Source organism: Salmo salar, chromosome 06 (assembly GCF_965601325.2).
Source record: "Salmo salar chromosome 06, fSalSal1, whole genome shotgun sequence".
NCBI lineage: Eukaryota > Metazoa > Chordata > Actinopteri > Salmoniformes > Salmonidae > Salmo > Salmo salar.
The window spans coordinates 53,532,841-53,555,930 of record NC_138296.1 but is presented as its reverse complement, the minus strand read 5'-3'; the positions used below and the strand labels follow the sequence as shown (position 1 = coordinate 53,555,930).

Here is a 23,090-nt window from a genome sequence, read left to right as displayed (position 1 = left end):
AAATTCAAACGCCCCCACAATGGAGGGCCCTAGAGCAGAGGCTATAGCTTAGAGGACAATATGGTAATATGGAAGAGTTCTACCAAAATATTGTGACTCTTGTGGTAATATGCAAATATTGACTATGATGCTAAGTGCTATGTCATTTGTGCAACTAGTACAATAAAAGCTGTTGCATGTAAATTAAATAACTCAATAAGCAAGTTTGATAGTGGATTACTAGGTTATGAGGACAGTAATGTAGCCATTATATAATAGCTATGGGATGTTTGTTATCATTCTCCTGACAGATACTGACTTGCGATATGAACTCATTGTTTTTATGGTTCACTAAGGAATGGAGGAAAATCTTTACTTCATATTTTCTTCCCTAGACCTCTCATTTTGAGTAGTAGCAGATTCTCACGATTGCATCACTTCAGATTTACAGCAGAGCCATAAAATGAATTACTTCAACACTTATCTTTCACGTCAAAAAGACATTAAATGAGTACATTTCCTCCGCCTCCCTTGCTTCCACATTGTGGAAGCAATTTTCTAGTGCTTTTCTCCTGTACTGTACTTTTCCGAGGCCCTTTGCGCCACAAGGAATAAGTCTATTCACTTTCCCATCCTACAGTATCTACCGTTAATCTGAATGCTGTGTATAAATGAAGGATGCTGATTCTACTTTTGATCGCAGAGACCACAGACTAATAGGTCCCGTGTGGCTCAGTTGGTAGAGCGTGGTGTTTGCAACGCCAGGGTTGTGGGTTCGATTCCCACGGGGGACCAGTACGGGGAAAAAAATGTATGAAATGTATGCATTCAGTGTGATCTGACTGTGTGTTGTGGCAACACTGCTCACCGTGGTCAGACAGGAGCACCAGGTTGACACAGTGGTGTAGGTTCTTCTGTTTCAGGCCATCCATTAGAAATCCCAACAACCTGTCTACGTTCAGCAGGGCCTCAATCACCTGCAAACACAGTCATTCAATTCAAATAACATTTTCTCCCACCTGATAAAATACTATACTATATTTATATACTACAGTATTCACCGTAGTGTTTTTACAGACTACTGTAGTATTAAGTGTAGTGTTTTTGCAGATGACTGTAGTATGCTGAAGTATGCAACCCCTGCTGCTATTGGACCAGGTCTCTCTTGGAAAAGAGATGTTATCTCAATGAGAAAAACCTGTATAAATTAAGGTAAAAACTTTTTTTTTAAGTACTCAATGTAGTGTTTTTGCGAATCTGACTGTAGTACACTAGTATTCACTGTAGTGTATTTGCGAATCTGACTGTAGTACACTAGTATTCACTGTAGTGTTTTCGCATACGTGACTAGTATATTGTAATTACACCTGCAGACTAGGGTTAGCTAAAATGGCAAAACTACCAGACTACGCCAATTACTGTTTAATGAGGACAACTCAACCAGAACATAAGACAGGTGGTCGTGTCACGACACCTATTGAGTTGGGTCAACAGTTCTGAGCAATGCAACGGATGAGACAAGACCTTAGTAAAAATAAATATTTTTTTATTACAATTGTAACATCTAAACGTTAGACAGGTTCTAGGCCAGGGTTTCCCAAACTCGGTCCTCGGGACCCTAAGGGGTGCACATTTTGGTTTTTGCCCTAGCACTACACAGCTGAGTGAGTGAGAGGTGCTTCGGAACAGCCGCGAGAAGGGAATTATAATATTCAGCCCAAGGGCACAGCAGCCATTGGCCGCGAAAGGCAGTACGGCCACACTAGGGGGATGCCGCTGGGAAATTCGAGGCATTATCAAGTGCTTGTCAAATTGGGAATGAGAGATGGATGAAGTATGTACCGCCTATACAACAAAGCAGAGCTCATGCCTTTCATGTGACTTTTCTCAAATCATCATTAGAGTTGCATCATGCAGCCTTAGAATGTATAAAAAAATCTAAACCTTTGTATCACAACTATAGTTGCATAAATAACTCTAAATCAAGCACATACATAACTGGTAAAAAAGTTTTAGAACACCTACTTATTCAAGGGTTTTTCCTTTATTTTTACTATTTTCTACATTGTAGAATAATAGTGAAGACATCAAAACTATGAAATAACACATATGGAATCATGTAGTAACCAAAAAAGTGTTAGACAAATCAAATGATATTTTATATTTGAGATTCTTCAAAGTAGCCAACCTTTGCAATGATAAATAAATAAAAGTACGTGGACACCCCTACAAAATAGTGGAGTTGGCTATTTCAGCCACACCGTTGCTGACAGGTGTATAAAATCAAGCACACAGCCATGCAATCTCCATAGACAAACATTGGCAGTAGAATGGCCTTCTTGAAGAGCTCATTGACTTTCAATATGGCACCGTCACCTTTCCAACAAGTCCTCAAATTTCTGCCCTGCTAGAGCTGCCCCGATCAACTGTAAGTGCTGTTATTGTGAAGTGGAAACGTCTAGGAGCAACTTCAGCCGTGAAGTGGTAGGCCACACAAGCAACCAGAACGGAACCGCTAAAGCGCGTAGCTCGTACAAAAAAAAAAAGGAATAAGGGTCTGGGCTGTTTTTCATGGTTCTGGCTAGGCCTCAGTTCCAGTGAAGGGAAATCATAACGCTACAGCATACAATGACATTCTAGACAATTCTGTGCTTCCAACTTTGTGGCAACAGTTTGGGGATGGCCCTTTCCTGTTTCAACATGACAATGCCCCGTGCACAAAGAGAGGTCCATACAGAAATGGTTTGTTAATATCGGTGTGGAAGAACTTGGCTGGCCTGCACTGAGCCAGGACCTCAACTCCATGGAACACCTTTGGGATGAATTGGAACCCCGACTGAGAGCCAGGCCTAAAAATCGCCCAACATCAGTTGCTCGTGGCTGAATGGAAGCAAGCCACGTCTAGTAGAAAGCCTTTCCAGAAGAGTGGCTGTTATAGCAGCAAAAGGGGGGACCAACTCCATATTAATGCCCATGATTTTGGAATTAAACGTTTGACATGCAGGCATCCACATACTTTTGGTCATTTCGTGTATCTAGTGGAAGTAACTGATCTAAGAAGTAATTTTGGTGTACTCTTGTAAAGGCCAGGCATCACAGGCTGAAATGACATTTTTGCATCTACCTATCCATTTTGAGATTTGTTAGCATTTTGGTCCATTAATTAGAATTTTCTAAAAGTTATTAACATAGAAATGTCGAACTTGATAAATGTATACTTTCTTTAGTTTATCATACTACCATCAACATTTTAAAATGTTAAAATGGACATACACTACCGTTTAAATGTTTGAGGTCACTTCAAAATGTCCTAGTTTTTGAAAGAAAAACACATTTTTTGTCCATTAAAATAACATCAAACTGATCAGAAATACAGTGTAGACATTGTTAATGTTGTAAATGACTATTGTAGCTGAAAATGGCAGATTCATTATGGAATATCTACATAGACGTACAGAGGCCCATTATCAGCAACCATCACTCCTGTGTTCCAATGGTGTGTTAGCTATTCCAAGTTTATCATTTTAAAAGGCTAATATATCATTAGAACACTTTTGCAATTATGTTAGCACAGCTGAAAACTGTTGTTCTAATTAAAGAAGCAATAAAACTGGCCTTCTTAATGACTAGTTGAGTATCTGGAGCATCAGCATTTGTGGGTTCGATTACAGGCTCAAAATGGCCAGAAACAAAGACTTTCTTCTGAAACTCGTCAGTCTATTCTTGTTCTGAGAAATTAAGGCTATTCCATGCAAGAAATTGCCAAGAAACTGAAGATCTCGTACAACGCTGTGTACTAGGCCCCTTCAAAGAACAGTGCAAACTGGCTCTAACCAGAATAGAAAGAGGAGTGGGAGGCCCCTGTGCACAACTGACCAAGAGGACAAGTACATTAGAGTGTCTAGTAGGGCTGGGCGATATGGCCAAAATATTATATCACAGTATTTTAACCTGTTGGTTAAAATACTGTGAGAGTATTTTAAAGAGTCTTGTCTTTAAAATGGTACCTTGGGTAGTTGGGGCTGGAGGTGTTGTTGGAATCCCCAGTCGTTAGCCAACGAACGATTGGAATTCGCAACTCGGACCATTGTCCGAGTACAGTTCAGACGCAACCCCATGTCTTGCAAAGACTGATTTCAGGTAGGTGATTACAGCTTTGCTGGAGGTAGTTGGCAGTGTTGCTACTTCAGGGTAGTTTGAGTAGTAGTCGGTAACAACGTGACTTTTGTCATACAGTCAAAAAGGTCAACTCCAACTTTGTAGTAGGGTCTGTTGGGTACTGGATGAGGAATTAGCGGCTCTGCTTGCTGCTTTGGCCTGTAGGTCAAACAGTTCACACGAAGCAGTGGTCTGGCTGATTTCCTGGTTCATTCTTGGCCAGTACATTACTTCTCGTGCTCGTCGTTTGCATTTTTCCTCACCCAAGTGGCCCTCGTGTATTTTCTGTAGCATTTCTTTGCGTAGTGTCATGGGAATGACAATCTTGTTGCCTTTGAACACTATGTCCACAACGGTGAGCTCTGCTCTGCACATCCAGTAATCATGTATTCTCCTTGGACAGTTGTTTTTCTGTGCGGGCCATCCTATCAGTGTTGTTTCTTTCAACTCTGTCATTGTTTGGTCAGCTGCAGTCTCTCTTTTGATCTGCTCCATTCTCTCAGAAGACACAGGAAGTGATGCTACGATCATGTCAACGTAGGCCTGAATCTCAGTGTTTTTCTGTGTGTCGAAGCTCTCCTTGTCGACTGCTCGAGAAAGAGTGTCGGCGGCGAACATGAACTTTCCCGGGGTATAGATCATCTTCACATCATACTTTTGCAGTCTGATCAACATTCTCTGGATTCTCATTGGACAATCATTCAGTGGCTTAGACATGATCTGACACCAATGGTTTGTGGCCGGTTTCTACTTCGAAGTCTCGTCCGTAGACGTATTGGTGAAACCTTTCGCAAGCGTATGTGCTCGCCAGTAGTTCTTTCTCCATTTGTGCATACCTTGTCTCTGCGCCTGTCAAGGCTCTGGACGCATAAGCGACGGGTTGCCATGTGTCGTCATGCTGTTGCAGAAGAACTGCTCCCAGGCCAAACTGTGACGTGTCTGCAGAAATCCTTGTGCTTTTCTCTGGATCATAGAACCTGAGCACTGGCTATTCTGTGATTGTCTTCTTTAGGTTTTTGAAGCAGGTTTCCTCTTCATGGGACCATTCCCATTCATTTTTCTGTTCCAGAAGACATCTGAGTGGAGCGGACTGTGCTGACAGTTGAGGTATGAACTTTGCAAGGTAGGTGATCATGCCCATGAAGCGTCTCACATCGTCCTTGTTCTTCAGGCGCTCCATGTTGTTGATGGCTGATGTTTTCCTCGTGTCTGGTTTGACTCCGTCCTCTGAAAGTACGTCTCCCACGAAGGTAAGCGTTTTCACACCAAACTCGAATTTGTCCTCGTTTAGTTTTAGGTTGACTTTCCGTGTCAGGTCCAGCACTTGTCTCACTCTGGCATCGTGTTCTTCTTTTGTGGACCCCCAGACGATGTCATCCATCATAGTCTCCACTCCTGGAATGTGCTCGAAGATCATGTGGATTGTCTTGTGGTAGACCTCTGGTGCTGAGAGAATCCCATATGGTAGATGAAGAAATCTGTACCTGCCCTCAGGTGTGTTGAATGTGCATAGCCTTGAGCTTGCATCATCTAGCTTCATTTGCCAGAATCCTGATGAGGCATTAAGCTTACTGAACCACTTTGCTCCAGCAAACTGCGACATTATCTCTTTTCTGGTTGGCAACTTGAAATGCTCTCTCTTGATTGCTCTGTTGAGATCTCTCGGGTCTAGACATATCCTGAGATCACCGTTCTTTTTCACCACAATAACCAGTGAGCTTACCCAATCTGTAGGTTCATCCATTTTTGTGATGACATCCATCTTTTCCATGCGTCCGAGTTCCTCTTTGAGCTTTTTCCTCAATGCAAATGGAACTTTTCTGCATGCACGCACAACTGGAGTAATTCTGTCATCAGTACATATTTTGTGTTCTCCTGGTAAACATCCAAGACTCTCAAACACATCCTCATACTCAGCCAGTAGTGAATCTTGGTCATTTTCAGTCTGTGATGTCACTACATACACTCTTTTCAACAAATTGAGCTTTTCACATGCATTGATTCCTAGAATAGGCTGTACACTCTTTTCCACAATCAGCAGCTATGCTCTGAACTGTTTTCCTTTGTGCTGTAAAGTTACTATGCAGCTACCTTTGACTGGTACGTTCTCCCCAGTATAACTTAACCTTCACCGGGTGTATTTTGCTCTTTACCTTCAGTGTTTTGTAGTCATCCTGCAACAGGTTTACCTGTGCTCCAGTATCAAGCTTGAATGGTATTATAGTTTCATTCACAGTCAATGGCACGATCCATTCAGCATTTACTGCATTGCATATTTCCACAGAATCAACAAAGAATTCTTCAATCTCCTTGACTGTGTGAACCTTTTTCTTTGTAGCCTCAGCTTTGCAGCATTTTGAGAAATTATCATTTTTCCCACAGTTGTTACATGATTTGCCATATGCAGGGCATTTTTTTGGCTTGTGGATAAATCCAAATTTTCCACATGTAGTGTTTTGATTTCTCTCTTTTGCTTGTTTTTGTTTTGTAAGGCGTTGTGTGTGGTGCTCCTCTCTTTTTATTGCATGCACTGACGTCTCATCCCTGCACAGCTCTTTAGCTTGTGCTCTGGTGGTTTCAGCTGTTCGGCACATATTCACTGCTTTATCCAAAGTTAAATCTTGCTCACGCAGCAATCTCTCCTTGAGTCCATTATCAAGTATGCCACAGACTATCCTGTCTTTCAGATTTTCAAATTCACACGTTTTGCTTAGTGTGTTCAGCTCAGCCAAATACTGGTCAAAACTGACTCCCTGTTTCAGATCATGAGAGAAAAACGTGTCTCTCTCAAACGTGACGTTCTGGCTTGGTACAAAGTACTCCTCAAATTTAGCCATTAGCACAGTCAATGTCAAGTTTGCCTCGTCTTGCTGAAAGCTATTGTAAATGTCCAATGCATCCTCTCCAATAACATGCAGAAAAATGGAAGCTTTCAATTTGTCATCTTCTCCCCCTGCACCACTGGCTGCTAGGTAGATATTGAATCTCTGCTTGAAACGTTTCCAATTGTCAGCTAGATTGCCTGTTAACTGCATAGGAGTAGGAGGACTAAGCCTATCCATGATGGAGAACAGGAACCGTGTCAATTTCTCTTACTTCAGTATGTTGCTCATCAACTTGCTCGTCAACAGATTCCAATGCAACCTCGCTCTCGCTGCTGTCACTCTCGCTGCTGCGGCTGGTTGTCCTCGCTCTTGCAAGCTAGCATCTTCGACTACTCACGTCACTTGACTTGTGGTAGAATGTTCAATTTTCGTCGCGGAAATTTGCAGTTACTCCTTTTCTCTGTCTCGTCATAGCGACTACCAATCTGACACCATGTTATGTTTGTTCCTTATATAATGACAAACCGGGGCGTAGGTTTAACTACTTTTAATGAACATATACTTCAGCTAGAAAACTCCATGTTTAGCCATGCAAGGCATTATTTAACCATCTGCCTAGCCTGCTGGGTAACGTAGTCTAAATGTTATTAACACATAACACACTGTGCAAAATGTGTCGAAAGACAATCTTTACGAAAAGCAACAGCACAACCAACCTCTTCCATCACCTGCAACTGAAACACGCGGTGGAATGGGAGGAATGCGTGAGACTAAGCAATTCCGATTCCAGTCACCCGATTCCCAAAACGTCTGCTAAAAGACAAAACTACCATAGCCGCATCCTTTTCAAACATAATCCCTCATTACAAGAAAAGTTTGAGGTGGAAGGAGAGAACGGATGCAGTGACCTATTACATAGCGAAATATATAGTCCCAATCTTTACAGCAGGCTTTAAAAAACTGCTAGGTACAGTTGACCACAAATATCAGCGACTAAACCGCAAGTATTTCACGGAAGAAGCCATACCGCGATTATAAACTGCTACACGCGAAAGAGTCGCAGAGAAGCTGGCTAGTGTTTCTTATTTTTCCACCACTGCCGATCTATGGTCGAGCAGAACGTCAGAGTCATACCTAAGTTTGACAGTCCACGACATATATGAAGACTGGACATTGCGAGATGTCTGCCTCCAGACATCTTACTTCCCCGATGATCATACGGGTGAAGTAATAGCCCAGGGTCTCAATGACTCTCTGGCATCGTGGAAGATGAGCGAAGACCGACAGGTGTGCATGACAACTGACAGCGAGCAAAAGCATTGCGCTTCAACAACTGGACCCGCCTACAGTGCTTTGGGCACAGGCTAATTAAAGTGCATTCAAAAAAGTTATTTTCAGGCCAGCTGTAAGCTAATGTGTTAGTTGTGTCATTCTGCCGATCCAATAGCAAATAACCACAGGCTGTTTTAATCATAACAAATTAACATATTATCAAACAAAATTATATAAATTACATATTCAAACAGCTAGTAGTCAAACATTCCTAAAAAATAGAATAAATGTGTGGAGTTCATTTGTTTTGCACAAATAGGCCTCGAGGCTTTGTATATTTGAATAATGAAAATTCAATTAAGTATTGTGTCATGGACTTTTTTAATTTGTTTAGAAAATAAACAAGAAATCATCTTTTTTTTCTTTTTTAGATATTACTTTAGGCCATATCGCCCAGCCCTAACTACAACCAAAACAAATTACAGCACTTATCATTTCTGCATTTCCTGAACTCAATTGCAGGGTGGAAAAAGTACCCAATTGTCATACTTGAGTAAAAGCAAAGATATGTTAATAGAAAATTACTCAAGTAAAAGTCACCCAGGAAAATACTACTTGAGTAAAAGTGAAGTATATTTAAAATCAAATTCTTAAGTATCAAAAGTAAATGTAATTGATAAAAATGTACTTAACTATCAAAAGTAAAAACTATAAATAATTCATTTCAGATCACACCATTGTCTTGTTTTTATTTACGTATAGCCAGGGGCACACTCCAACACTCAGACCTAATTTACAAGCAAAGCATTTATGTTTAGTGAGTCCTCCAGATCAGCGGCAGTAGATGACCAGGGATGTTCTCTTGACAAGTGCGCGAATTGGACCATTTTCCTGTCCTGCTAAGCATTCAAAACGTAACGAGTACTTTTAAGTGTCAGGGAAAATGTATGGAGTAAAAAGTACAGTATTTTCTTGAGGAATGTAGTGAAGTAAAAGTTGTCAAAAATAATAGTAAAGTACAGATAAAACATTTAAAAAAAAGACTTAAGTAGTACTTGAAAGTATTTTTACATACATACATACTTTACACCACTGCTCAATTGAGATAATTTCCACACTGTCATGTAGGGCTGCACGATATGGGCAAATAATCTAGGACTTATTTTTAACCAAATGTTGCAACTGCGATTTGACTTGTGAATTAGAGCAAAAAACTGTTGGAATCATGGAAATAGAATGACTATTGCAATTCTATAGTTAGAATATAGTAGTGGGCATTTTGAATGGTGTCGTTTGAGATGACAGGGAGGAGTTATTGTGACAAGGTAGGAACTAAAGTGTTGATAAGTGTTTCCTAGGGGAACCTATAAGCTTTGGCTACATTGCATGTTCTCTTAGCTACTTCATGTAGCTAACATATTCTTGCTTTGCATATTCCTCTTTGATTTAGAAGATACTGTTGCACAAACAACATGCTGATTAGGGTCTACACCATCACTGGTATTATCAGGCTGTATTAGCTACGTTTGCTCTTACTCAGTACATTTATTAACTAGCTATTAGCATTAGTGGCTAACAATTAGCAACTCAAGATTTAGGGCAACTTGCTAAGAAAAGACAAACTAGTTGTTTGCTGATGTAAGAAACACAAACTAACAGTGTCATTATAGAACGCTAGTGGATTTATGTTAAAAAGCAAAGTGAAAACAGCATTGTTGTCATAAACATTGTTGCATGTGCTGCATTGACCACGCAGACTGAACGCAAGTGTCTCGTGGTTGAGGAACATCAAATGCGCTCCTTGAGTGACAGGGGGCGTGGCTAGGCCTGTGTAGAAAGTGGCACTGAGCGAAAGAGCGGAGAGAGATGACTCAAGTAGCGAAGTAAACTATAAAAATGGACATTACCCATGGCATATCACATTTAACAAACCAAACATTCAAATATCGGTATAGAAAGTAAAGTAAAAACACAAACCGGTCCCTGCATCAATACTGGTATATCATAAAATACGGAATACCGCCCAGCCCTAGTGTCTAGTTTGAGAAACAGACGCCTCACAAGTCCTCAACTGGCAGCTTCATTAAATAGTACCCGCAAAACACAAGTCTCATAGTCAACAGTGAAGAGATGACTCCGGGATGCTGGCATTCTAGAAAGAGTGGAAGGCTCAGATCGATGGATAGTAAACTGTGTAGTATAGTACTCTACACAATATACTACAACATTCTAAAGTAAGCACTACATGATCGAGGGTTACTACAGTGTGTAGTATAGTATTCTCCAGGATACTGCAAAATTCTATAGAAGGACTATACGATCGAGGGACACTAGTGTAGAGTATAGAATTCTACAGTTTACTACAGAATTCATTTGAAAGTACAATAGTATTCTTTAGTAAACTGTACTATTTTTTATGTGGGCTGAGGGGGAACTTTTTGTGGTGACGGATACATACAAGACTAATAACATAGAACACGTTATAGACGGGTTAGCTAACAATGTCACAAAAACGATGTGCACGCTTCAATGGGGAAGAAGGCCATGTGTTGTTGTGATTCTGGAGGCTAGGTGTTGTTGTGATTCCAGATAGCAAGCAACAATTGACAAGAAGCTGCCATGTGGGGAATCGTAGGTGGCTAATTTCAGATAGTTTTTATCTTGTTCTTGATACCATGTCTTGTTTTGATTGATGTCACGTCTATGCTAATATGACTAAAATTTGCTAGACAGCTAACCAACAACTTTAACAATGTATTTGAGAGACAAGTGTTCATTGTGCAAAAGTATATATATTTTGAAATAAACATTGGAGACAAAATATAGTTTACATGTCAATCTAAGCCAAGCTGTCTGTTTTGTCCCATAGTTGGCACGTGTTGGTTTTGTTGCTAACCACCACACCATCTATACAAGGTCCAAATTTCTTGCTGACTAATTTGTCGCCTTTGTCGTAACCTAACGTAGCAGGCGTACTGAGCGGCGTTTTCTTTCTGGTCCTTAAGAGAAAAAATATATACTACCGGGGCAGGTTATCTTTTGCACTGTTGTACCAATCCAGTAAATGTGGAGGAGGAGTTAAGATGGAGTGTCGCCTTGTTAAAGTCCAAAAGTGGAAGTCACGTCACAGGCTCTCTTTCCATTTCCCCTGAAAACCTGTTGTTTCAGACCGCACAGAGGGTGCCTTTGCTGGGCCTGTTTTGATTGGTTATGAGTAGAGCTGGATCCTACCTGACTGCTCATTGGTCCGTATCGATGGCCAGCAGAGTCTGGTTCCTCCAGGTACAGAGTGTAGAAATCAGGCCTACAAGAAAACAAAAAGGACACAGATTACACACTCGGGTAAAAGAGTCCTCTCAAAAGATGGAAGTGTTTGGTCTGTCCTTCAAAATTAGGATTACAGTATATAATGGTTAGGAGATGCATAATATACCTTTCCCCTTGAGGCAAATTCAGCCATTGAAATATGGTTGAGATTCTCTCCTCGAATGGGATGTTCCTGGTAGAAAGAAACACTTTTATTCTTAGTATCACTATGGATAGCTTAAACACACTACATTGCAGAAAAATGCTCCAAATAACATTCATACTTTATATCCTACAAAACGAATATGTGGTATTCGTTATAGGATCATTAGCTATCTTATTAGCTACTCCTCTTTATTGTGCCCACAAACAGGAAATACCATTATGCAAGTCTCTCACCTGTCATACATCTTGTAGAAGTCGGGGAATCTTCCATTGATGGCCACATCAGCACCCGGCCAGAAGAATGTGGCTGACTTCAGCTTATTGTACATGGCAGTGAGCCAAACCTACAGAGAGAGCGAGAATGCGAGGGAGATAGTAGAGGTGAACTTGTAGTCAAAAGAGCATCAGAGTCTTATACACAGCTAATTTGTCATTCATTCTAATACATCAAAATAAGCAATACCTAATCCATTACACCTATAGATTTTTTCCCAATAAACGTATCAAAACTGACCTACATATGGTTCATTACATACTGTATATCATTAAATTATGTTAATTTAAATCAGACCAAGCAGTACTATCCATTACAGCATAACATTTTTCCTAACGAGCGATATAGAATTGGCCTACTTACTGTATATGTTAATCAATAACACTATTTATGGATTAAAGTAATCTTCCTGACTGCGTTCACACATGGCTAATTACAGTCATGCGCATGTTTCAAGTTTTATTAGTCATATGGGACACACACATGGTATACTGTACACCGTCCAACAAAATGTTTACTTGCAAGGTCCTTCTCGACAACACAACAATAAATAATAAAAGAATACGAACATAACGTAACTGGCTCAATAGAATATATTAAACACTTGAGCATAAGTATACTACAGGAGGGCACAATTTATAGTCCAATATTTACACGTGTTTTGGGGAAAGGGGGATAGGGGGTTAAATCTTTTTACAATTATGCAGTATTTAGCAATGATAATAAGAGTCTGGTAGCAGCAGTTGCATTGTGTGAGCATGAATGTATATACACACACAGAGTACAAAACCTTAGCAACACATTCCTAATATTGAGTTGCATCCACTTTTGCCCTCAATCCGTCAGGGTATGGACTTTACAAGGAGTCGAAAGCGTTCCATAGGGATACTGGCCCATGTTGACTCCAATGCTTCCCACGGTTATGTCAAGTTGGCTGGATGTCCTTTGGGTGGTGGACCATTCTTGATACACACGGGAAACTTTTGAGCATGAAAATCCCAGCAACTTTGCAGTTCCTGACACACTCAAACCGGTGTGCCTGGCACCTAGTACCTTTCCCCGTTCAAAGGCACTTAAATATTTTATCTTGTCCATTCACCCTCGGAATGGCATACACAATCCCTGTCTCAATTGCCTTAAATATCCTTCTTTAACCTGTATCCTCCCCTTCATCATCTACACTGATTGAAGTGGATTTAACAGGTGACATCAATAAGGAATCATAGCTTTCACCTGGTCAGTTTGTCATGGAAAGAGCAGATGTTCCTAATGTTTTGTACACTCAGTGCATTCAGAAACATTCAGACCCATTCCCTTTTTCCACATTTTGTTACGTTACAGCCTTATTCTAAAATGGTTTAAATCTTTTTTTTTTACTTAATCAACACACAATACCCCATAATGACAAAGCGAAAATAGGTTATTCAATTTCAAAACTATAACCATCGGGGTTATTCAAAACCCCGATGGTCACTGACAGAGCACCAGATTTCCTCTGTGGAGATGGTAGAACCTTCCAGAAGGACAACCATCTCTACAGCACTCCACCAAATCAGGCGTTTATGGTAGAGTGGCCAGACAAAGCCACTCTTCAGTAAAAGGCACATGACAGCCCACTTGTAGTTTGCAAAAAGGCACCAAGACTAAACTCTTTGGCCTGAATGCCTACGGTGAAGCATGGTGGTGGCAGCATCATGCTGTGGGGATGTTTTTCAGCGGGGAGACTAGTCAGGATTGAGGGAAAGATGAACGGAGCAAAGTACAGAGAGATCCTTGATGAAAACCTGCTCCACAGCGCTCAGGACCTCAGACTGGGGTGAAGGTTCACCTTCCAACAGGACAAAGACCCTAAGCACACAGCAGAGACAATGCAGGAGTGGCTTTGGGACATGTCTCTGAATGTCCAGGAGTGGCCCAGCCAGAGCCAAGACTTGAACCCAATCGAACATCTTTGGAGAGACTTGAAAATAGCTGTGCAGCGATGCTACCCATCCAACCTGACAGAACTTCAGAGGATCTGCAGAGAAGAATGGGAGAAACTACCCAAATACAGGTATGCCAAGCTTTTAGCGGCAAACCCAAGAAGACTCGAGGCTGTAATCGCTGCCTAAGGCGCTTCAACAAAGTACTGAGTAAAGGGTCTGAATACTTATGTAAATGTGTACATTTGTTTATTTTTAATACACTTGCAAAAAAATCAACCTGTTTTTGCTTTGTCATTATGGTTTGTGTGTAGATTGATGAGGGGAAAAAAAGATTTATTATATTTTAGAATAAAGCTGTAACAAAACAAAATGTGGAAAAAGTCAAGGGGTCTGAATACTTTCCAAATGCACTGTATGCGTACGTCTGTGTGATTGCATGTGTGCTAAGGTGCGGAGAATCGGAGCAGGTGGTCAGTCCAGTTCAAGTGTTCAGTAGTCTGATGGCTTGTAGATAGAAACTGTCTCTGAGCTCTGATACTGTCTGCCCAACAGTAAGGTAGTGGACAGCTTGTGGATGGGGTGTGTGGGGTCCTTGATGATGCTGTGGCCTTCCTCAGGCACCGCTTCGAGTAGATCTCCTGGATGGGTGGGAGCACGGTCCCAGTGATGTACTGTGCCGTCTTCACCACCTGCTGGAAGGCCTTGCGGTTGTGGACGGAGCGATTCCCGTACCTGGCCGTGATGCAACCGCTTAGGACGCTCTCGATGGTGCAGCAATAGTATTTGGAGAGGACCTGGTGTGGCATGTCGAATGTCTTCAGCCGCCTTAAGTAGAAGAGACAATGTTGCACCCTCTTGACAAGAGTGGTGGTGATGGTCCATGTCAAGTCCTCGGTGATGTGGATGTTCCCTCTTCTACTTCCTGTAGTCAACAATGAACTCATTTACTTTGCTGATGTTGAGGGAGAGGTTGTTGTCCCGCCACAATGCCAGTTCAATTACCTCCACCCTATATGCTGACTTGTCGTTGTTGGCTATCAGGCCTAGAACCATGCAGTCATAGGTGAACAGGGAGTACAGCAGAGGGCTGAGGACACACCTCTGAGGGGCCCCTGTGTTAAGAGTCAGTGTAGAGGATGTGTTGTTGCCAATCCTCACAGCCTATGGTCTGCCCATCAGGAAGTCCAGGATCCATGATTGGAGGGAACAATAGTGTTGAACGCTGTGGTCAATGAACAGCTAACTCACATAGGCACTGGACCCACTCTTGTACTGTTACAGCTGTGTGAATAGCGATGGAAATGTAATCTTCTGTGTATCTGTTAGAGCGGTTGGCAAATTGGAGTAGGTCCAGTGTGCCTAGCATGCTGGCCTTTGTGGGCCATGACCAGCCTCTCAAAGCACTTCATGATGACCAGGGTGAGTACAATGGGCGATATTCATTTGGGCATGTCACCTTGGTAGCACAGCTCGAGCTGCCCAGTGAAACGGGCCTACCAGACAAGCTAAATTACTTCTATGCTCGCTTCAAAGCAAGCGACACCGAAACATGCACGACAGCATCAGCTGTTCCTGACTACTATGTGATCACGTTCTCCGTAGCCGATGAGTAAGACCTTTTAAACAGGTCAACATGCACAAGGCCACAGGGCCAGACGGATTACCAGGACGTGTACTATGAGCATAAGCTGACCAACTGGCAAGTGTCTTCACTGACATTTTCTACCTGTCCCTGACTGACTCTGTAATACCAACATGTTTCAAGCAGACCAACATAGTCTCTGTGTCCAAAAACATAAGGTAACCTGCCTAAATCACTTCCGACCTGTAGCGCTCACATTTGTAGCCATGAAGCGCTTTGAAAGGCTGGTCATGGCTCACATCAACACCATTATTCCAGAAACCCTAGACCCACTCCAATTTGCATACCGCCCCAACAGATCCACAGATGATGCAATCTCTATTGCACTCCACACTGCCCTTTCCCACCTGGACAAAAGGAACACCTATGGTAGAATGCTATTCATTTTACAACAGCTCAGTGTTCAACACCATAGTGCCATCAAAGCTCATCACTAAGCTAAGGACTGGGACTAAACACCTCCCTCTACAACTGGATCCTGGACATCCTGACGGGCCGCCCCCAGGTGGTAAGGGTAGGTAACAACACATCCGCCACATTGATCCTCAACACGGGGCCCCTCAGGGGTGCATGCTCAGTCCCCTCCTGTACTCCCTGCTCACTCATGACTGCATGGCCAGGCACGACTCCAACACCATCATTAAGTTTGCCGATGACAGGCCTGATCACCGACAACAATGAGACAGCCTATAGGGAGGAGGTCAGAGACCTGGCCATGTGGTGCCAGGATAACAACCTCTCCCTCAACGTGATACAAGACAAAGGAGATGAATGTCGACTACAGGAAAAAGAGGATCGAGCACGCCCCCATTCTCATCGACGGGGCTGTGGTGGAGCAGGTTGAGAGCGTCAAGTTCCTTGGTGTCCACATCACCAACAACCTATCATGGTTCAAACACACCAAGACAATCGTGAAGAGGGCATGACAAAGCCAATCCCCCTCAGGAGACCGAAATGATTTGGCATGGGTCCTCAAATCCTTAAAAAGTTCTACAGCTGCACTGTCGAGAGCATCCTGACGGGTTGCATCACTGCATGGTATGGCAACTGCTCGGCCTCTGACCGCAAGGCACTACAGAGGGTATTGTGTACGGCCCAGTACATCACTGGGGCCAAGCTTCCTGCCATCCAGGACCTCTATACGAGGCGGTGTCAGAGGAAGGCCCTAAATAAATTGTCAAAGACTCCAGCCACCCTAGTCATAGACTGTTCTTTCTGCTACCGCACGGCAAACGGTACCAGAGCACCAAGTCTAGGTCCAAAAGGCTTCTTAACAGCTTCTACCCCAAAGCCATAAGACTCCTGAACAGCTAATCAAATGTCTACCCCCCTCTTTTACTCTGCTGCAACTCTGTTTATTATCTATACATACAGTGGGGGGAAAAAGTATTTGATCCCCTGTTGATTTTGTACATTTGCCCGCTGACAAAGAAAGGATCAGTCTATAATTTTGATGGTAGGTTTATTTGAACAGGGAGAGACAGAATAACAACAAAAATATCCAGAAAAATGCATGTCAAAAATGTTGTAAATTGATTAGCATTTTAATGAGGGAAATGTAAATGTAAATGAAATAAGTATTTGACCCCCTCTTAAATCAGAAAGATTTCTGGCTCCCAGGGGTCTTTTATACAGGTAACGAGCTGAGATTAGGAGCACACTCTTAAAAGGGAGTGCTCCTAACCGCAGCTTGTTACCTGTATAAAAAGACACCTGTCCACAGAAGCAATCAATCAATCAGATTCCATACTTTCCACCATGGCCAAGACCAAAGAGCTCTCCAAGGATGTCAGGGACAAGATTGTAGACCTACACAAGGCTGGAATGGGCTACAAGACCATCGCAAAGCAGCTTGGTGAAAAGGTGACAACATTTGGTGCGATTATTCGCAAATGGAAGAAACACAAAATAACTGTCAATATCCCTCGGCCTGGGGCTCCATGCAAGATCTCACCTCGTGGAGTTGCAATGATCATGAGAACGGTGAGGAATCAGCCCAGAACTACACGGGAGGATCTTGTCAATGATCTCAAGGCAGCTGGGACCATAGTCACCAAGAAAACAATTGGTAACACACAACGTCGTGAAGGACTGAAATCCTGCAGCGCCCGCAAGGTCCTCCTGCTCAAGAATACATATACATGCCCGTCTGAAGTTTGCCAATGAACATCTGAATGATTCAGAGGACAAGTGGGTGAAAGTGTTGTGGTCAGATGAGACCAAAATGGAGCTCTTTGACATCAACTCAACTCGCCGTGTTTGGAGGAGGAGGAATGCTGCCTATGACTCCACCGTCAAACATGGAGGTGGAAACATTATGCTTTGGGGGTGTTTTTCTGCTAAGGGGACAGCACAACTTCACCGCATCAAAGGGACGATGGACGGGGCCATGTACCGTCAAATCTTGGGTGAGAACCTCCTTCCCTCAGCCAGGGCATTGAAAATGGGTCATGGATGGGTATTCCAGCATGACAATGACCCAAAACACACGGCCAAGGCAACAAAGGAGTGGCTCAAGAAGAAGCACATTAAGGTCCTGGAGTGGCCTAGCCAGTCTCCAGACCTTAATCCCATAGAAAATCTGTGGAGGGAGCTGAAGGTTCGAATTGCCAAATGACAGCCTCGAAACCTTAATGACTTGGAGAAGATCTGCAAAGAGGAGTGGGACAAAAATCCCTCCTGAGATGTGTGTAAATCTGGTGGCCAACTACAAGAAACGTCTGACCTCTGTGATTGCCAACAAGGGTTTTGCCACCAAGTACTAAGTCATGTTTTGCAGAGGGGTCAAATACTTATTTCCCTCATTAAAATGCAAATAATTTTATAACATTTTTGACATGCGTTTTTCTGGATTTTTTTGTTGTTATTCTGTCTCTCACTGTTCAAATAAACCTACTATTAAAATTATAGACTGATAATTTCTTTGTAAGTGGGCAAACGTACAAAATCAGCAGGGGATCAAATACTTTTCTCCCCCACTGTAGTCACTTTAACTCTACCTACATGTACATATTACCTACATGTACATTGACTCTGTACCGGTACCCCCTGTAGGGTATATAGCGTCGCTGTTATTTTACTGCTGCTCTTTAATTATTTGTTACTTTTGTTTATTTTCAAAACTGCATTGTTGGTTAAGGGCTTGTAAGTAAGCATTTCACTGTAAGGTCTACCTACACCTGTTGTATTCGGCACGTGACATAAAATTTGATATTATGTGGAGCTGAGCAATTCGCCCACCTCAGAGAGATAATGAGGAGAAGTGTCACTGAAAACAACTTCCTAACACACTTTTTTCATAGAAAGCTCATTAGAGTGTATCATGATCAAAGACACATAACTACCGTTCTCACTCAATACTTTATATATCATTATATCCAGTGTGCTTTGTGACAAGGCTGAGACTTTGTATTAGTGCCATTGTCTCCTTGTCAGTTGATATTTCTCAGTCAATGTTTAGATTTGTGCAATAAGTATACAGAATGTTTTTGGCACAGTTCTGTAATGTCATTATGTCCTATCGTTAGGGTTTTTAGTAAACACAGTACAGGGGAACTGTAGTTCAGGGAAACTTCCTCAATAACATTCATCTTCCTCATCCATTTCTCCAGCTCCATGTTTTGCAGAGGAAATGTTCACTAATCCGTCTGTCTGCCTTGTCTAAGACGTATGTCATCCCAAGCTCCCCTCTTCAGGTCACAAGTTCAATTTCACAAAACACTAGGGCCACACTGCTAAAAACAATAAGCGGTACCAATAAACTAACATTGAATTAACGCCCAATGTTTGCAGTTTTTTTGTATTCCAATGTATTCACTCACTGGTTCTCCTTGATACCATTTGGCGTTGAATTTCTCAGCCACTTTCAGACTGAAGGAGGCGTTGCGGGTCACATCGTACATCTTGTTGTCCACGATCCCATGGGACTCTGGATAGAGACCCTGTGGGAGTAACACACACAGAGGTTTACACACCCGGTGCTTTGACAGCTGCAGGCCTAAGTGGGCTTGTCCTCTGTATTTTTACATCTACCGTTGAATTGACTTCATAATTTCATCACACGGGGCCACAACACTGCGTGTTGAAAGAGAAGTCTGGTGGTTAACTGAAAGGGTTGGGTAAACCAGTAGAGCTAAAATCACTGCCCAGAGTTGCACATTCGAACCACAGTTTCTCATCAGAAGCAGCATGTGCGAGCCATCAAGCCACAAGAGGAGTTTTTTTGGGGGGGATCATTCATGGTAAGTGACTGTACTTGATGGATAAGGTGATTTTTTTTTTTTTTTTAAGTGGATTCCAAAGAGTGAAGCAATTTTCAAATAAACAAGTTGTGTATACAATGCTTTACCAAAGTAACTGATGCCTGACTGGTTACATATAAACTAAGAGGAGCGACACCCTTACAGTCACAATGGTGTAGTGGTTGGGGAAGGTCTTGGTGGGATAGGCAGGTCTCATGTACGGGGTAGTGGTGCCACAGTTGCCTGAAATAGAATGAAGTCAAATAAAACAAAATAAAAACCAAGGCTGCCAAAGAAACAGCTGTGATAGGATCCTAGGATCATTTACCTAAACATAATTATTTCCCTGAAATTGTTTGAAAGGATGTCAGACTGCCAAACACGCAAGTGGCCAAAGAAACATGGAGCGCGTTCCTCTGCCCAGGCCTTGCTGACGCCTGCCAGATCTTACAAAGCCTGGATAGGCATTTTATGTATCAGCTAACCACATATGTTATAGCAATCTGCCAGTCAATAATGTGGCACGCAACCATTGGTTGATGCATACGTCTGAGCCGGGGAACCATGTCATAAGACTGTTCCCCATCAAAATCGGTTTCAACTAGAGAGATTTTTTTTGTTGCATGGGCTGCGTCTCAACCCACTGCATCCACCGGCTTTACGCATCTGTGGTTGAAGGTGGCCGAGCTACAGTTTAAAAAAAAAAATCTATGGAAGTATTTAAGTACTTTAGTGCCCATCCCCCAAAAAATCATATATATATATATATATATATATATATATATATATATATATATATATATATATAAATAAATAAATAAGAGTGGGTAAGCATACACAAAATGAATTATTTAATTTTGTGTAAATATTTAGGAAGAGGTCACACATTGAATTCGGCAGACCCCTTGACTTTTTCCACATTGTTACGTTACAGCCTTATTCTAAAATTGATTAAATTGTTTCCCCCCCTCATCAATCTACATACAATACCCCATAATGACAAAGCAAAAACAGGTTTGTAGAAATTGTTGCTAATTTATTTAAAAATAAATAACTGAAAGAACACATTTACCTAAGTATTCAGACCGTTTACTCTACTTTGTTGAAGCACCTTCGGCAGCGATTACAGCATCGAGTCTTCTTGGGTATGACACTACAAGCTTGGCACACCTGTATTTGGGGAGTTTCTCCCATTCTTCTCTGCACATCCTCTCAAGGTCTGTCAGGTTAGATGGGAGCGTTGCTGCACAGCTATTTTCCGGTCCCTCCAGAGATGTTCGATTGGGTTCAAGTCGGGCTCTGGTTGAGCTACTCAAGGACATTCAGAGACTTGTTCTGAAGCCACTCCTGCATTGTCTTGGCTGTGTGCTTAGGGTCGTTGTCCTGTGGGAAGGTAAACCTTCACCCCCAATCTGAGGTCCTGAGTGCTCTGGAGCAGCTTTTCATCTGTACTTTGCTCTGTTCATCTTTGCCTCGATTCTGACTAGTCTCCCAGTCCCTGAAAATATTCTCCACAGCATGATGCTGTCACCACCATGCTTCACTGTAGGGATGGTGCTAGGTTTCCTCCAGACGTGACGCTTGGCATTCAGGCCAAAGAGGTCAATCTTGGTTTCATTAGACCAGAGAATCTTGTTTCTCATGATCTGAGAGTCCTTTAGGTGCCTTTTGGCAAACTACAAGCGGGCTGTCATGTGCATTTTACTGAGGAGTGGCTTCCGTCTGGCCACTCTACCATAAAGACCTGATTGGTGGAGTGCTGCAGAGATGGTTGTCCTTCTGGAAGGTTTGTACCATCTCCACAGAGGAAGTCTAGAGCACTGTCAGAGTGACCATCGGGTTCTTGGTCACCTCCCAGACCAAGGCCCTTCTCCCCCGATTGCTCAGCTTGGCCAGGCGGCCAGCTCTAGGAAGAGTCTTGGTGGTTCCAAAAATGTAAGAATGATGGAGGCCACTGTGTTCTTGGGAATCTTCAATGCTGCAGAAATGTTTTGGTACCCTTCCCCAGATCTGTGCCTTGACACAATCCTGTCACAGTGCTCTACGGACAATTCCTTCGACCTCATGGCTTGGTTTTTGCTCTGACATGCACTGCCAACTGTGGGACCTTATATAGACAGGTGTGTGCCTTTCCAAATCATGTCCAATCAATTGAATTTATCACAGGTGGAGTCTGATCAAGTTGTAGAAACAGCTCAAGGATGATCAATGGAAAACAGGATGCACCTGAACTCAATTTCGAGTCTCATAAAAAAGGGTCTGAATACTTATGTAAATAAGGTATTTCTGTTTTTTATAAATTTGCAAACATTTCTAAAAACCAGTTTGTCATTATGGGGTATTGTGTGTAGATTGCTGAGCAACATTTTTTATTTCATCCATTTTAGAATAAGGCTGTAAAATGTGGAAAAAGTAAAGGGGTCTCAATACTTTCCGAAGGCACTGTATGTATATAGATGTTTGTAAGAAAGAATACTATATTTCCCCTGAAGGAGTGATGTAAAAAAATGGCTCAACTTACCCCACTCTACCTTACGACAGACACTTCAAAGCATACTTCCTTTTGATGTATGTTTTGACTATCAGTTTTGCCATGTATGAATATGTTATTCAATACTTTCTATGAGCTAATAGCAGTAAGGCCAAATTCTATCTTTCATCAAATTATTTATTTATTTATTTATTCTAAATCAAATAGCTAAATGATCCTTGGTATGATCATCTTAAAACAATTCCATATGTTAGGTTGGTATAAACCCAGGCTCAGGTCCGATATGAGAATAATTTTACAAGGACAGCTCATAATAATGTCTTGAACGGAGTGAATGAAATGGCATCAAACCATGTGTTTGATGTATTTGATACCGCTGCACTCATCACGCTCCAGTCATTACCACGAGCCCATCTTCCCCAATTAAAAGGTGCCACCGACCTCCTGTGATTTGTTGTGACCAGAAAGAGACATCTCTAGATGCTTGTAATCGGACTTCACGTCGACCAGAAACCACATTTTTACCAGAAAAATCATTACAACGTCTCATTCCAAATGTTGCCCTCTACGCCAGAAAACAATGGTGTGCTTGGGGGACTGACTTACGTAATTTGTTGATGACTGGAAGAAGACTGCCATAGGCCTTTAAATAACCTGCCCGGAAGCCATCCATAGACACCAGGATCAGAGGGGGTTTGGAAAAACTGGAGGACACAAACAAAGCCAGAGAATGAGCTGTATTGAGGTTACATTTAGAAACTCTTCTAGGGGAAAACAGAATATACATTTTCTCTGGAAAGCATGAATCTAAA

General features: G+C 42.1%; 1 protein-coding gene and 1 non-coding gene across 2 annotated transcripts in view; one reads left to right on the top strand and one right to left on the bottom strand.

Moving 5' to 3' along the window:
* Positions 1-23,090, bottom strand: part of LOC100380852 (ectonucleotide pyrophosphatase/phosphodiesterase family member 1) — a 75,754-nt gene that overhangs the window by 40,072 nt on the left and 12,592 nt on the right. The window contains exons 6-12 of the mRNA XM_014204667.3: positions 22,885-22,982; positions 19,951-20,030; positions 19,368-19,487; positions 11,940-12,049; positions 11,668-11,733; positions 11,466-11,538; positions 848-956 (exon numbers count right to left, since the gene is read on the bottom strand). Coding sequence (XP_014060142.1) covers positions 848-956; positions 11,466-11,538; positions 11,668-11,733; positions 11,940-12,049; positions 19,368-19,487; positions 19,951-20,030; positions 22,885-22,982 — 656 coding nt within the window. The remainder of the gene's footprint in view (positions 1-847; positions 957-11,465; positions 11,539-11,667; positions 11,734-11,939; positions 12,050-19,367; positions 19,488-19,950; positions 20,031-22,884; positions 22,983-23,090) is intronic.
* Positions 699-774, top strand: trnaa-ugc (transfer RNA alanine (anticodon UGC)). Its single transcript has one exon. It is a non-coding gene; the product is annotated as a tRNA-Ala (tRNA).